This window comes from Rattus norvegicus, chromosome 1 (genome assembly GCF_036323735.1).
Source record: "Rattus norvegicus strain BN/NHsdMcwi chromosome 1, GRCr8, whole genome shotgun sequence".
Classification (NCBI taxonomy): domain Eukaryota; kingdom Metazoa; phylum Chordata; class Mammalia; order Rodentia; family Muridae; genus Rattus; species Rattus norvegicus.
Genome location: NC_086019.1, coordinates 206,054,352 through 206,071,329, shown reverse-complemented (window position 1 = coordinate 206,071,329; position 16,978 = coordinate 206,054,352). Strand labels below are relative to the sequence as shown.

General features: G+C 45.6%; 1 protein-coding gene across 6 annotated transcripts in view; it reads left to right on the top strand.

Annotated features, from left to right (window-relative positions):
• The first annotated feature begins 12,070 nt into the window (after nt 1-12,070).
• The window catches only part of Chid1 (chitinase domain containing 1), a 35,201-nt gene continuing 30,293 nt past the window's right edge, over nt 12,071-16,978 (top strand). For 2 of the 6 annotated variants that reach the window (NM_001047854.3, NM_001421300.1), the window contains exon 1: nt 12,170-12,229. Coding sequence is in view for 1 of the 6 variants with exons in the window: in XM_039108063.2 (XP_038963991.1) it covers nt 12,353-12,360 (8 nt within the window). In the remaining 5 variants the exon portion in view is untranslated. Of the gene's footprint in view, nt 12,230-12,336; nt 12,361-16,055; nt 16,092-16,978 lie in introns of those variants that run through there. The other 4 variants (NM_001421299.1, XR_590539.4, XR_010065698.1 and 1 more) reach the window with 4 other exon arrangements.

Below are 16,978 nucleotides of genomic sequence, written 5' to 3'. Positions count from 1 at the left end.
TAGGTGGGCGGTTTATATCTTATCAATTGGTAGTGAGTTTATTGTGTGGATATATTGTGGATTGAGGATTCAACATGTAAATCTGATTGATAAATTACAAAAAAGAAAAGAGAAAAGAAAAGAAAAGAAAGGAAAAGAAAGGAAAAGAAAAAAGAAACACAGAGCTGGGGTAAGCTGTGTTCGGTTGGAAACATTTGTTGAGCAAGAATCTAGATTTCAATCTCTAGAAACCATATGAAGAAACTGGGCATGGGGCATCCCTGATCCCAGTACTGAAGGGGCTGCCTTAGACACGGTGTCTATTGCTGTGATAAAACACCATGATCAAATGCAATTTGGGGAGGAAAAGGTTGATTTGCTGTACACTTTCATTCACAGTTTATCACAGAAGAGAATCAGGACAGGCACTCAAGCAGATCAAGACACCAGAGGGAGGAACTGATGCAGAGGCCATAGAGGAGTGCTGCTTACTGGCTTGTTCCTCATGGCTTGCCCAGTCTGCTTTCTTAAGGAATCCAAGACCACCAGTCTGAGGACGACACCACCCACAGGGATGGGTGGGGAGCTTTCTACATCAATCACTAATTTTAAGAAATGCCCTATAGGCTTGCCTACAGCCCAATCTTGTACAGGCATTTTCTCAATTGGTAGTCCTTTCTCTTGTGTCAAACTGACATAAAACTAGCCAGACAGAGGTGAAGAGAGGATGATCCCTTGGGGTCACTCGAGAACAAGTCTAGCCTAATTAGGGAGCTATGGGACCCTTCCTCAAAGGAGATAACTTGAGTTTCTGAGACTCAAGGTTTTCCTCTGACCTCTACAAACATACACACACACACACACACACACACACACACACACACACACACATGAATATGCACACGTATACACCAACACAGACACACACACACATACACATATGTGCATACAAATATACAAAATATAATATAAATAAATCCTAAGAGATCAAAACTTGATAAAGGACATAGGATTGACTATAGGTTGGCCAAACCTAAACTAGAAAACAACAAAACCTTCTTAATTTCTCTCCACTTTTCCTAGAGCGCTCTTAAAAATTTTTATTAAGTGTGTGTATACCTGTTTATTTATGCTATGTATGTCCATGTTGTGTGTGTCTGTGTGTTTGTGTGTATCTACATGCACATATATGTGGAGGCCAATGGAAAACTTTGGGTGTCACCCTTGGGATTGCCATCCACCTTCTTCTATACAGGGTCTGACAATGGCCTGGAACTCATTAAGTAGGCTAGTCAGGCAGCCCCAGCCATCCTCCTGTCTCTACCTCCTTAATACTGAGCTTACAAGCATGCCAGCATGACCTGTATTTAACATAGGTACCTGTGTCAGGGATAGGTTCCCCAGGCAAGCACTTTCCTGACTGAGCTTAACTCCAGTCCCTCAGCCTTACAGTTTACAGAAAAGACAAACAGAAGTATGTAAAATTCAGCCACGAGATAAATTGATGTCTTTTCCTGGGGAAAGACAGCTCTTCCTTGGTCATGTCCCAGGCTGCTCCACTATCAGCATTGATGTTAGGTTTCACTGTTAAAACTCTCTCTAGATCAGTGGTAGTTTCCTTGCTGGAAACTCCAAGGGAAACGTTTTCTTCTTCAGCAGCAAATCCTATCAGCTCAGACCCACACCCCTAGCTGTTGACTTGGCTAAAAGCCTTTTTCTTTCTTTCTTTTTTTTTTTTCTCTCAATTGCATGAGAACAGAGGCCAAGCTGATTAACAAGGAAACTTCAGAAGTAGTGACTTAAATAAGAAGCATATTACTGTTCCCTTGTGGACTGTCCACTGGTCCACACTGCAGGGCTAAGGGCTGGCAGAGGGTTCTGTGTTCCCCAACACACATCACTGGTCTCTGGCTTCTAAATAGATGTTTTGCCAGTTGTTCTCAGACAGTGGAAAAGGATAGAGTTGGGGCTTTGCAATCACGCACAAGGCTCCAGGATGATCCTTAACACCATCTATGCAAAACAGTGCATTGGTGGGCATGGTAGTTTAAGTCTGCAATCTCAGCAGTTAAGGCAGGAGGACTGTCACAGATTCAAAGCTAGTCTGGCGAACTCAAGATCCTCTCTAAACAGAACAGGAGGGCTGGAGAAATGGTTCAGCAGTTAAAATTACTTGCTCTTCCAAGGGCCCAGAATCGATTCTCAGCACTCACAAGGCGGCTTATAACCATCTAGTTCTGGGGAACCTAATGTCCTCTACGTCTACCAGGCACACATATGAGGCAAGCTACCCATACATGTAAAATAGTTTTAAAAAGAAAAAGACAGGACAGAAGAGAGAGAGAGAGAGAGAGAGAGAGAGAGAGAGAGAGAGAGAGATGACTCAGCAGTTGAGAGTGAGTGGCCGCTCTTACAAGGAACCCAAGTTAGGTTTCCAGTACCCACACCAGTAGGCTCACAGCAGCTCTGGGGGGACCTGACACCATCTTCCGGACTCTTGAGAGCACCAGCATGCATATACACATACTCAGACTAACGGACAGCAACACACACTCCCTAAAGTGTGTGCACACACATTAAAATAAACATGTTTTTGTAAGAAAAAGTTCCCTCAGAGCTGCAGAAGAACTACTCCTGAGGCCTCTCTGCAGAGTTGAGTTTCTGACGAATTTGTTTGTTGCATCATCCTACATCCTACAGCTATTACACAAAGAGGACCTGCTGAGCAGGAAGTAGCGCCAGAGCCCTGGGGAGACGTGCTCACCATTGGCGGAGATTATGTTAATTCCTGACACTAGATTGCCCTCTTTTTGCAATAAGTGAACTCCAGAGTCTAACCCTGAGTGGACATGCCACCACCCAGAGTGGAGACTAGAGCATCTTCTCTGCATCTAGGCACTGCCAGGTAATAACAGAGCAGGAAGGATGGTATTAACTTCTTGTACTTTCCATGGCCAGTGGTACAGTGGGTTAAAATAGCAAGCACTGGTTCTTGCACAGTCCTGGAGTTCTTTCACACCTTTAGAATTCCAAGATCAAAGACTGGCTCCTCCCACTGCTTCTCTCTTTGGTTTATAGGTATCATCTTTTTCACCCACTCCCACATGGTATTGTTCTATTCATTTGTGTCCTGATCCCTCTTCTTATAAGAATTCTACCAGGGCTAGTAAGATAGGTCAGAGGTTAAGAGCATGCACTACTCTTGCAAAGGACCATGGCTCACTTCCCAACACCCACATGGCAACTCACAACTCCAGTTCCAGGGGACCTAACGCCCTCTTCTGGCCTCTATAGACACCAAGCATGCACATCGTGCACAGGCATACGAGCAGGGAAACGCTCACTTAAAAGTAAACAAACCTTAGTTCTAGCCTATATGATGAGAAACCATCTTTCCCAGTGGCTTCATTTGAAATAGTTACACCTGCCATAACCCTGTCTACTCACTCTGCAGTACTCAGATGGGAGCCCAACACAGGCCACAGTAAAGGTGACATTCGGAGACACGATTTCAGTGCCTGACCTCTCTCCTAACCACCTCCTAAAAACCTGGTGTTTAAGATTGGCTTGCTTGTCTTTAACATTTAGTTAAGTAGTAAATTGCTTTGGGAAGTAGGGGCGAGTTTGTGGAGGTCATGTGTGGAGGTCAGTGGACAACTTTCAGGAGTCAGTGCTCTCCTTCCACCTTGTGGTGCTGGGGCCTGGACGAGGGTCCTCAGGCTCGTCAGCAAGTGCCTTTACAGATACAGCCGTCTAAACCAACCCTCCTCGACATTTTAAAAAAATATATATTATTTATTTTTATTTATGCGTATGGGTGTTTTTTTTTTCCCGGTTTCCGGGCAAACATCCCCTCCCCTTATGGGTGTTCCCCTCCCAACCCTCCCCCCATTGCCGCCCTCCCCCCATAGTCTAGTTTTGTCTGCATGCAAGTCTGTGTGCCATAGGTATGCGGTGTCCTTGGAGGTCAGAAGAGGGCAGCGGATCCCCAGGTCCTCTGGGAGAGAGAGCAACCAACCACTAAGTCAGTTCTCCAGCCCCAAGGCAGGTTGGTTTTTTTGGGTTTTTTGTTGCTGTTGTTGTTGTTGTTGTTGTTGTTTTGAAACAAGGTCTTATTTTATATCTCAGATTGCCCTAAACTCACTAAACTCACTATGTAGTTCAGGCTGGCCTCAAATATGTGGTAATCTCCTTTCTCAGGTAGACTGAACTTCAATTCTCTACCTCCAAAGTGCTGGGTTTATGTGAGTCAACATGATTAAAACCTTTCTTTTTTTTCTTTCTCTCTTTCTTTCTTTCTTTCTTTCTCTCTAAAGATTTATTTATTTATGTATATGAGTGCTCTATTTCCATGTGTGCCTACATAGCAGAAGAGGACATAAACTCAGGACCTCTGAAAGACCAGCTAGTGCTCTTAACCACTGAACCATGTCCCTAGCCCTTAAAAACTTTTGGGGTTGGGGATTTGGCTCAGTGGTAGAGCGCTTGCCTAGGAAGCGCAAGGTCCTGGGTTCGATCCCCAGCCCCCAAAAAAAAAGAGAAAAAAAAAAACTTTTCTTATGAGAAGGAACTCCAACTTTACAGAGAGAGGGAGGGGGAGGGGGAGTGGAGGGGGAGACGGAGACAGAGAGAACCTTCAGCCTCCTCATTTCCACAGAGCAGAGACCCAGGCCTCCAGGATCCCTGAGAAAACTATCTAAAATACTCCCTTTGACCCCAAGGGCAGGTTTCTATGTCTGGCTCTCAGCCCTGACTTCTTCCTCTGTGGGCCCAGTCACGGCAGCTAATAGACTCATTTTAAGATCGACCTGAGAAAAGGAGCTTCTGGAAGGAACTCTTATTTTCTTCTTTCTTTCTTTGTTTTCCTTTCTGTCTGTCTTTCTTTCTTTCTGTCTTTCTTTCTTTGTTTTCCTTTCTGTCTGTCTTTCTTTCTGTCTTTCTTTCTTTCTTTCTTCTTTGTTTCTGACTTTCTTTCTTTCTTTCTTTCTTTCTTTCTTTCTTTCTTTCTTTCTTTCTTTCTTTCTCTTGTTGAGCCTGGGTCTGTCTTTTGATGTAGTTCTGGCTGTCCTGCAGCTTGCTTTGTAGACCAGACTGTTTTCAAACTCATAAAGATCTATCTGCCTCTACCTCTCAATCACTGGAATTAAAGGCATGTGTTACCACACCAGGCTTAATTAGGGTTTCTATTGCTGTGATAAAACACCATAACCAAAAGCAACTTGGGAGTAAAGGGTATATTTCATCATACAATTTGTAGGTAATCAAGAAAGGGAGTCAAGGCAGGACCTTGGAGGCAAAAAAAACAAAAGCAAAGGACCTGGAAGGATGCTGCCTTCTGGCTTGCTCCCATGGCTTGCTCAGCCTGATTTCTTATATACACCAGACCCACCTTCCCAGGGCAGGGGTGGCACCACTCACAATGGGCTGGCCCTCCCACATCAATCACTAATTAGGAAAATACCCCATGGGCTTACCTGAGGTATTTTCTTAGTGGTTCTTTCTCAGATAATTTTAGCTTATGTCATGTTCTCATATAAACAACAACAACAACAACATCATCATCATCACCCTAAGACACTGGAAATAGTGCTTTGTGCCTTTCAACACCACCAAATGATTTCCGGGAACTGTTGAGATATTGATCCCAAATTGGATGTGTAATAGTCTGAATAAGAATGCCTCCGTGGGGGCTGGAGAGATGGCTCAGCGGTTAAGAGCACCCAACTGCTCTTCCAAAGGTCATGAGTTCAATTCCCAGCAACCACATGGTGGCTCACAACCATCTGTAAAGAGATCTGATGCCCTCTTCTGGTGTATCTGAAGACAGTTACAGTGTACTTAGATATATAATAAATAAATCAAAAAAAAAAAAAAGAATGCCTCCGTGGGCTTCTATGTTTAAACAGTTGGTCCCCAGTTGATAGAGCCCTTTGGGAAGGCCTAGGAGGTGTGGCTTCCTTGGAGAAGGTGTGTCACTGGGAGTGAGCTCTGAGGTTTGAAAAGACAGGATCACCAGTGTTCTCTTTCTCTTTGTTCTCTTTCAGTGGCTGCGTTGTGGTTGTGCATCAAGAAGTGAACTCTCAGCTCTTCCTTCACTCCACCCTCAGGGGTTCTAACCCTCTGAAACTACAAACCAAATAAAAACTTACCTTTTCTAAGCTGCCTTGGTCATGGTATTTTATCACAAAAAATAGAAAAGTAACTTAAGACAGAAGTTGGTGCTAGGACTGGTTGGGTATTGCTGTGACAGACCTGACCATGTAAGGTTACTTATTTGTTTGTTTTTGTTTTTGGAAAATTAGAAAACTTCTCAAACTTTGGATTAGAAAAGCAGTCGAATAGCGTAAACAGATTTTTTTTTTTTTTTTTTTTGAGCTGGGGACTGAACCCAGGGCTTTGCGCTTGCTAGGCAAGTGCTCTACCACTGAGCTAAATCCCCAACCCCTGCATAAACAGATCTTAATGGCCCCCCTTTTAGGTTTGGAAGACAGCAGTGCTGAGAGCTGTGTAAACTGTGGAAGCTCAGCTGGAGAGGTTTCAGAGGAGAGCAATATTAGCAACTGGGCTAGAGACATTTTTTGTGATATTTTGGCCCAAAACAACAACAACAACAAAAATGTAGTTGCCTTTTGCCACTGTCCTTATACTTTGTCTGAAGCTAAACTGAAAATTAATGGGCTAGTTTCTTTGGAGGAGATTTCAAGACAGCTTAATATCAAGTCTGTTGCATGGTCAACAGTAGTCCCTCTTATGCAGATCCACCGTGAAAAAAGATCAAGTTGGGTAAAAAGAAATGTACAATTTGAGAAGAAAAATATTACCAGGAAATTCAATGTTGAAACCAAGGTTTGTGCTGAAAGAGAGGATGGAATCAGAAAGAGGCCTGACCCAAAATGGAAGAGAAGACATGGTGCACTCGGGGTATGACCCCAACCAGCTAACCATGCTAAAAAGCAACAATGAATCAAAACCTTTGCAGATGAGATTCAAGGGGTCCAGAGTTCACCCCAAGTTGCTTGTCAAACTTGACAGTGCCTTCAAAGTGTCTCGGTCTTTAGGTCATGAAGGACATATGAGTAAAGGGGTTATGGAGTCTTCCTTCACAGTCCAAGAGAGCCACTGAGGCCAGGTGGATGGCAGCAGAGTCCCTCATGGACGCCCTGGAGGGCCACTGTGTGAAGCTATGGAACTGAAGCCTGAATTGGGTTGGAAATTCAAGGTGTTAGAAGTGCCTGAGCTGTGGGATATCTGCCAAGCAGAGCTGCGCACAGTGGGTGGAACCAGCTGGAAAGAGAGCAAAGCTGGGAAAGAGCCATCTAAAAAGCCCTTTGAGAGTGAACTTACAGGCACAGTAAAAGGGTTTGCTTTGCTAGGTTTTGGTCTGACTTTGGTCCAGTTTTTTTTTCCTCATTAGGCCTCAATCCCTCCCTTCTGGAGGATATATTCCTTTTGGTAATGTATATTCTGTACCATTGTAAGTTGGAAGTACATAATTTGCTTTTTGGTTTTACATGGGGTTTCTTTCTTTTTTTTTTTTTTTCCAGGGCTGGGGACCGAACCCAGGACCTTGCGCTTCCTAGGCAAGCGCTCTACCACTGAGCCAAATCCCCAACCCCTTACATGGGGTTTCAATGAAAAGATCTCTATCAGTCTCTGAAGATACTTGGACTTTGGACATTAAAAAGGTGTTGAGACTGAGAAAGACTATGGGAACTTTGGAGTTGGGCTAAATGCATTTTTGCCTTCTGGTATTTATGGCCATGAAGTCATGGGGACAGGAGTGGATTGTGGTGGTCTGAATGAGAAGGCTCCTCTCAGGCTTATACGGTTGAATACTTGGTCCTCAGTTAGGTTGTTTGAGAAGGATCAGGAGGTATGGTCTTGTTAGAGGAGGCGTGTCGCTGAGGAAGGCTTTGAGGTTACAAACCCTTGTGTGGGTTCCAGTGCTGCTGCTTCTCTCTGAGCCATGTGGTTGTGGATCAAGACGTGATCTCTTTGCTCTTCTTTGGTCTTCTTTCCCTCTGCCATTGTGGACTCTTTGTCTTGGTCCTGGTGTTTTTGTTTGTTTGTTTTGTTTTGTTTTGTTTTTTCGGAGCTGGGGACCGAACCCAGCGCCTTGTGGTTGCTAAGCAAGCGTTCTACCACTGAGCTAAATCCCCAACCGGTCCTGGTGTTTTATCACAGCAATAGAAGGGTAGCCAAGATAGAATGCTTGCAAACAACAGTTCTAGAGGCCAGAAGTCCAAAATAAAGCTAGCATACAGGTGCGGCTCTCCTGGAGGTAGCTGCAGGTGGCCGCTGGGCATTCCTGGCCTCAGAGCTGTGTTTCTCCTTTCTGTCCTCACCCTCACAGGGCTTTCCTACCTGTCTCAAATCTCCCTTATCCTCTTATAAGGACAGCCTCTCCTCACATCACTGGATTTAGGGTCTACCCTAATCCTTAATCCAAGACTCTTAATTTAATTATACATGCATAGTTCTTATTGACAAATAAGGTCACACGGAAAAGTCATAAGAGTTAGGACTTGCACAGCGTTTTGAGGAGGGGCACCATTCAACATAATCATCCAATAAAAAGGAAGTATTGCCCCTTTGCGTATGGTTGCTACCCAGCCTCCACTTCCCTTTAGTTTGGGAATTTAGGCTAGTTTCAGAATATTAAGAAAACCCTTGCAGGTACCTTGAGGCAGCAGTTCTTTGCAAAGCCCAAATGAGGTGGGTATAGGGCCACGTGCCATCCCAGATGGCTGCCCAGCTGCTGACCAGACACCTATACACAGCAACCATCATGGCCAAGGTCAGCCAGGCCAGCCTTGTGAGACACAAACAATTTGCTGTGCTGGCCCTGGAGCTCTTTCCAGAAGCTTCCTCCTTCCTTCTTTCCTGGAATTGCTTATTCCAGCACTGAGAGAGGATGTTTCTGTCCACAATGAGAGAGGGATCTGCAGCACGGGGTGCTGGGATGTATCCATCCTTCTGGACTTCTACCCTTTGCACAGGGATGTCTCCAGATCCAGGAGTGGCATGAAACAGATACCTTCTAGATGACCCAGGCCAAGGACTTTGGTTAGAACATAGTAGAGACATGGCTCTTCACTGTCAGGCAGAGGCTTGTTGGGGCTGATTTGGCAAATGAGTGGCACACTTTGAAGACTAGGACTCTACCTTCGCCCAACCTAGGGATGCTCTTGAAGACACCTCTTAGCAGGCTCAGGCTGGAGAGCCTTAACTGGCCGTGTGCATGAGGGTGGTGTGTTCCCAGAACAAGGGCAGAGATCCCATTGGTAACGGAAAGCCCATTGGGTGAACAGCAACTGCGCTGCTCTTGTCTACTTTCCAGTGCCAACTGCAGACAGACGGTGGTTCAGGCCAAACGACCTCAGAACACCAGCCTGGGTCCCACAGCTCAGGATTGCAGAGCTTGGACCTTGGTCAGGACATCCCACATTGCTGTGGTAACAAGGACTGAGGAATTGACTGAGGTCTGGTTTAGTGGTCTGGCCAGGGGAGTTATACTCAGATTTACATTAAATAACTAGGATTCAGTTGACTTGTTTGTTTATGTCTCATTTAGCCCAGGCTGGCTTTGAATTCATTGACAATCCGATTTCGGTTATGAGCCACCATGCCCACCTTTTCACAGTCACTCTTAGAAGCCTTTGCATAATATTTTTCTCTACTTCAAACACAATTAAATAAGCATTTTCAACATTTCGAACTCTCTCTATATACACACATGTATATGTATGCTATTTAACCCAGGGGTGCCTTGCACTTGTGGCTATCTTCCTCTTGTCTCTGCCTCTCAGTGCTGATACTATAGAGGCATGCATGCACCATCACATCTGGCCCAAATTTCTAAAATGCACCCCACTCCCTTTTAGTACTTTGTTTAAATGAACAACAATATCTCAGGAATCTTAAGAATTTGAATTTTTTTAAAAAAAATTAATTCCTTGGGTCAAGGAGCTGACTCATTGGGTAAAGACACTTGATTAGAAACTTGACGGTCTGAGCTGGATCCCCAGAAACCACATGGGGCAAGGAGAGAGCCAATTCCCAGAAGTTGTCCTTTGACCTACTCTCTCTCTCTCTCTCTCTCTCTCTCTCTCTCTCTCTCTCTAATAAATAAATAAATAAAATTAAAAAGCATCTTTTTAAACCAAAAAAATTTGCTGAAAATCTAAAGTTACATTAATGTGTCTTCAGAAACATTAAAAGCAGAATGGATTCACTAATACAGAAGTGTTAATGCTCTGGTTCTGATTCTCTTAGACTTTTCTATCCATCTTTCTGTATTTCTGTGTGACTAAAAGGTGGGTAGCCACTTAAAATCGGTTTAGGGCTGGGGATGTAGCTCAGTGGTAGAGCATTTGCCAAGTAGGTGTTTGGTCCTGGGTTCCTAACTCCTAACACCATGGAGGGGGAAAAGCCACTGTTCACCTAAATACACATCTGGGCACCTTGGTCCAGCTGTGCAGCTGGGGTCAGGGCAGACTTTGTGAGGACAACTCAACAGGCTCCTGAGCACCTATCCAACGGAACCAGAAGAGGGGCTGGTTTTGAGCTCTGCTTTTCTCTCCTTTCTGTTCTTAGAGTCTGCAACACAGACTGGGGCTGGAATCCTTAGTGGACTTTTCCAAGTCTTTAGCTCAAAGACCTCTATCATCAGTTGGATACAAATGCCCTGTCTGGTTTAAAAGAAAGGTGGTCTCGGGGGCTGGAGAGATGGCTCAGTGATTAAGAGCACTGACTGCTCTTCCAGAGGTCCTGAGTTCAAATCCCAGCAACCACATGGTGGCTCACAACCATCTGTAATAAGATCTAATGCCCTCTTCTGGTGTGTCTGAAGACAGCTACAGTGTACTCATATACATAAAATAAATAAATCTTTAAAAAAAAAAAAGGTGGTCTCTTTAGCATTGTTAAGACTGCACAATTCTCAGGACATCTACCTCTCCAGAGTTCTGCCCACTTGGAATCACTTTTCTGGGCATTTGTTCATAGTAGGGTGCCGAACTGGGTGCCAGGAAAGCAGATGGTGATGCACTACATGCCTTAGCGTACACACCCAGCCCCGCCCCTGTAGAAAGACTTGGGGGGACAGCTGGCAGAAAATATGGGGAAGAGAAAGGAGGAAACGTGATTAGGAAGGAAGAACACAAAGCTCAGCTCAGTGAGAAACCTCTGCAGCAGCAGGAATGAGGAAATGGCCGCAATGTGAATCCTGGAACAGACCCTAGTGGGGTGGGCCAGAGGGTTTAACTGGGTGTGGACTGGCCAAATGTGGTTTCTGCAGGAAACTGCTGGGAACAGCCAGGGATGGGGGTGGGGACTAGTCAGCTTGATGAAAAATAAAAATGCTTGTCATGTGTGCTTTCAACCCACTCGAAGAAGTGTCTGGGCTCCTTTTGCTAAAGCTAAAATGGGGGTGGGGAGAGTGTTGTCTGCCTCTGTGGGTTCTAGCTCCTACAATTTGCAAAATCAAAAGGAGGACAGAGACAGCTCTGGAATTTGGACAGGTAGAATGTTCGCTGTGCAAGGCCGTCTGGAGAAGGACGTTACGTTGCCTGGAGCAGGGTCCCTACTGGATACAGTGTAGTGGGCACTACAGACCTATGTATGTATGGTGACAGAAATGTGGCAACGAGAGGTTCAAAGTCTTGGCGCACAGTCTGTCCTAGTACATATGGGAGACCACGGAACTGACTATGCGCATAGTGACCCGCGCCACCCATACTTGACAGGGATGGGTTCCCAAGACCCTTAATGCCTTGGTGGTCGCTTTTGTGGTCATGATGTAGACTTCAACACGGGTGCTAAGGCAGACAGCCATTAACCCCGGAGCAGAGTATACTAAACACCACCACCAGGTTCTCTGCGAGGATCTCGGAATGTGACTCCACGATTCTGCTGTACGTCAGGCCCTTGAGCAATCAGGGCAGGAGCGGAAACAGCACCCACGACCACGCAGTACCCACTAGGCACACCCAGCTCAGTCCTCATCCAACTGACAGTCCAGACCCGCTCTCCGCCCATCTCCACCTTGCCTGCAGCTACGAGACTCCGCCTCTAACTCCACCCGCCAACCATCTCGGTCCCGCCCCCATCCCAGCGTGCCCTGCGCAAGGCATCTAGGAAGCTGGCGTGGCGCAGCGGGAGCGTGTGGCGGCCTGTGGGCGGGACTTCCGGCTCGCTGAATCGTCTTCCGGCCGTGCTTGATGGTTCTGGCCGGTCTCCTGACATGAAGGTGAGCCCGGCAGTGGCGGCAATGGGACTGCTTCATCTTCCGCGTCATGATGCGGGAACGTCGGGCAGCGAGCCTCTCCCCGGACAGGACGGGCAGAGTGTGAGCGGGAAGGAGAGCGCGTGGATGAGAGTGTATGTGGGAGCTTTGAATGTGAGGGTGAGGAAGTGTGTGAGAATGAGAGGGTTTGAGGGGGAAAACGATTGTGTCAGTTGAGAATGAGCTAGTGTGAGAATAAACAGATGTGAGGGTGAGTGGGAGCTCGTGTAGAATGAGCAGATGTGAAGGTGAGCTGCTGTGAGAATGAGTAGATGTGAGAAAGCAAGTGTGTCGGTGTGAGTGTAAGGGCGTATGTGAGAGAGCGAGCCGGGTGCGAGGGAGTGTGAGGGCCAGAATGAGTGAGAACAGGTGTGAACTTAAGAACAATGAACTTATTAGGGTGAGAAAGCAAGTGGGGATAGTGTGGGCAAGGGTGAGAGAATGTTAGGATGAGAGCAGGTATGGAAGAGAGTGTGGCATTGTTCTTGAAGTGTGAGCGCAAGTGTGTCAATGTGAGGGAACTTCCGAGCAAACAGTAATATGAGAATATGAGAGAGCACAAGCCATCGCATAAGATCTAGAGAGCCGGTAGCGATGGCACATGACTTTAATCCTAGCACCTGGGAGGCAAAGGCTGGCAGATGGATCTCTTTGAGTTCTAGGCCACCCTGGTCTATATTGTGAGTTTCAGGACAGCCAGGGCTACATAGCAAGACCCTGTCTCCACACAAGAGGTTGGGGATGGGGCAAAAGAAGCAGCTGGAAAGCATGTGTGAACAGCACAGTAATGAATGTGTTAAGTGTATGTGCCAATGTAGCTGTATATGGAGAACCATGGATGAGTGATAAATAAAAGAGTATAGACAAGAACCAGGATGTAAGATGCCGGAAGTCAGAGATTTCAGAGGTGTGAGTTAGTGTGCATAGCTGGAGCCACAAATGGAAGATGACATAAGTGTGCAAACGAGTTATCGAGGCCAGTGTGTCTGTTGGGCATAGAGAATGAGGGTAGCTGGCGGGCCAAGCCTGAGGTAGGAGGGTATACAGCAAGTTGTGTGGGTTCCTTCAAGTTTGCTGGGTACGTGAGGCTAGGCCTTACCCTCAGCGCAGCCTCAAATCTTGAACACTCTGTGATGGAGAATTTCCAAAGGACTTTTCCACAGGTCTCTAGACTGGAGGCCAGGGAGGCCCAGAGACAGTGTACTGGTGACCGAACTGGAACTTAATCCATCTTTTCACAGTCCTGTTTGCATTGCATTATGGGATAGGATGGTAGCCACATGCCCCACAGATTGGTGGGGCTGCCCCTGTGTTGGTCTCATCTGTGAATGGGAATAACATTGATGCCTGCCTGAAGTCCTGGGCTGTGGAGAAAACCTGTGGGTAATTCACCAGGTTTGGCCTGCAACATACGGTCAATAAATGTCACCTGGGGTTGTGATCATCCTGCTTCTTACGTCACCTTCATTTCCAACCATACACTCACCCACCTGCTCATATGAACAGTTCACTCCAAAATTTGTTCTCAATAGTGAAAATGTAGGATAACCATCATACTTGCTATAAGAGCAGTGAATCTATTAAGAGAACTGAGAGGGGGGCTGGGGATTTAGCTCAGTGGTAGAGTGCTTACCTAGGAAGCGCAAGGCCCTGGGTTCGGTCCCCAGCTCCGAAAAAAAGAACCAAAAAAAAAAAAAAAAAGAGAGAGAGAGAGAGAACTGAGAGGGCTGAAAGTGTGGCCCAGTATTTTCTTAGAATATGGGGAGCCATGGGTTTAATTCCCTGGTTCTACAAAACTAATAACAGGCAGTGATAGTAAAAGGTACTTGGGGCACATCAGTTGGCATCCCTCAAATCCTGCAATACCAAAGCGGGAGCTTGGTCTGAGGGTCAAAGGCCATCTCTTCGTTGTTGTTATTGTTTTGAGATAGGGTCCTCTGTAGCCCAGGGTGGCCTTGAACTCAGCTTCGTAGCTAGAAATATACAACTACATAGTATAAAAATGACCTTGAACTCTTTCCACTTCCACCTCCCTAGTGCTGGGATCACAGATGTGACCCACTATACCCCATCTAAAACTTGTTCTTTTAATTTTTAAAAGAATCGTTTGTTTTTATTTTATGTTCACTGGCATTTTGCTTGAATGTATGTCTATGTAAGAATGTCATCTCCTGGAACTGGAGTTGCAGACAGTATGTTACACACATACATGACCTTGAACTCTGGTCCTCTGGAAGAATAGCCAGTGCTCTTAATCACTGAGCTATTTCTCCAGTGCCCTCTTCCCCATTTATAGTTTCAACAACTTTATTTTTATGTGTATGTGGTTTTGCCTGCATGTATATATGTGCTCACAGAGGCCAGAAGAAGATGGTGAGCCGCCATGTAAGTGCTGGGAATTGAACCCAGGTCCTCTGGGAAAGTAGCCAGTGCTCTTAACCGATGACGCATCTCTCCAGCCCCCTAAAGTTAGTTCTTCAGAGAGATCCGAAGTGGACAGTGCACCACAAAGTAAACGATTAACTTTTTTAACTCTGCATATGCACAGCAGGTATGTACACACAGTTTGCACACATTAATGCATTTCTTTTTTTTTTTTTTTTTGGAGCTGGGGACCAAACCCGGGGCCTTGCGCTTGCTAGGCAAGCGCTCTACCACTGAGCTAAATCCCCAACCCCACATTAATGCATTTCTTTGTAAAAAGCACCAGACATTTCTTGCTTTGAGTCTGCTTGAGAAGCATTTGAAAGCTTCTGCTATGACTTTGTCAGCCTCACCAAGATAATCCTCCCAGTGGGGAATGATTTATACCCCCAGAGTTACAAGAAATATAGCATGTTCTCCATTGTTAGCTTGGTATAAAGATGGAGCCAAGACTCAAGTAGGCCAAATGTATAACATTCTACCCTGTGTACAGGGTGTACTGCCCAAAGGACTTTTATTAATGCGTGGAGACAAAACACTTTTTGATGTAAGGATCCTGTGAGACCCTAGGAGTCTGCTCTGTGAAGAAAATGATGGAGAAAATAATGGTTATTAGAGCAGTGGGCAGTGGGAGCCATGGAAGGTGCAATAGCTTGGACACCCTTCATATCATAACCCATGACTCACCCATGCACACCCTAGTAGTCTAGAAAGTTGGGTCACGGGCTGGGGATTTAGCTCAGTGGTAGAGCGCTTACCTAGGAAGCGCAAGGCCCTGGGTTCGGTCCCCAGCTCTGAAAAAAAAGAACCAAAAAAAAAAAAGAAAAAAAAAAAAAGAAAGTTGGGTCACTCCCCACTCTATCTTTCAGACAGGGCTTCTCTGCATAGCCTCAGCTGTCTTGAAACTTGATCTGTAGACCAGGCTGGCCTCAAACTTAGAGATTTGCCTGCCTCTGGAGTGCTAGGATTAAAGATGTACACCACCACCACCACCCAGTCTTGGAGATTCACATTTATCCACATCCACTAGCAACATGGTGGTGGTATTATGTTGATTTTGGTTCTGCCCTACTTCCATACACAACCTAATGGACCTATCTTCCTCCATGTGTCCAGATAGCCCCCACCTTTTTGTGTTTTGGAGGGTTTTTTGTTTGTTTGTTTTCGAGACAGGGTTTCTCTGTATATCTGCCCTGGCTGTCTTTGGAACTTGCTTTATAGACCAGGCTGGCCTTGAACTCATAGAGATGTTCTTGCCACTTTCTCTCGAATGCTGGGATTAATTGCCCAGCTAGGGCCCCACTTTTTTTTTTTTTTTAAAGGTTTATTTATTTATTTATTTTTTTTTTTGGTTCTTTTTTTTCAGAGCTGGGGACCGAACCCAGGGCCTTGCGCTTCCTAGGTAAGCGCTCTACCACTGAGCTAAATCCCCAGCCCCTAAAGGTTTATTTTTTAAAACACACATAAATGTTTGCGTCTCTGTATGAGCATCTGAGTGCAGGTTTTTATAGAAATAAGAATAGAGCGTCGGGTCTCCTGGAACTGGGGTTATAGTGGTTGTTAGTACCTGGTGTGTATGCTAACAGCCTATCTCAGGTCCTCTGCAAGAGCAGTATGTACTCTTAGTTGCTGAGCCATCTCCTCAGCACATCCCACCTCTCTTTGGTGAGTGGGTATTTGGGGTTGTTCCCAGGGTCTCATGCATTCTAGAGAAGTGCTGGATTACTGATCTATGTTCCTGACCCCCATTTCATTTTGAGGAAAGGTCTTGATAAGTAGCCCAGGCTAGTTTAGAACTCTGTAGTACAAACAGGTCTTAAACTTTAGATTCTTGTACTTCAAGTCCCAAGTAGTAGGATTATAGGCCTGGGCCACCGACTGGGCTTCTGTCCCCCTTTCTTCCTGTAGGTATAAAGTCATACATAGGTCAGGGGATCAGGAAGTGTTTGGCAGAGGGACTTTAGACAATGTGAACAATGACCAGCTGCGATTCTAGGCAACAGATAAATTAGTAGAGACTCAAGATCACAGGGCACCTGGACATACTCTCAGTCCTGGACTACTTACATCAAGTTTCTTACTTTTTTTTTTTTTTCCTTTTTTTTTCAGAGCTGGGGACTGAACCCAGGGCCTTGCGCTTGCTAGGCAAACGCTCTACCACTGAGCTAAATCCCCAACCCTAAGTTTCTTACTTCTTTCCTTCTGTGACCCAGTTTTTTACCCAAGGGACAAGAAGCCTGGCTTATATAAGAACTCAGACCACACCAGGAGCAGTGTCAGAGAAGTGAC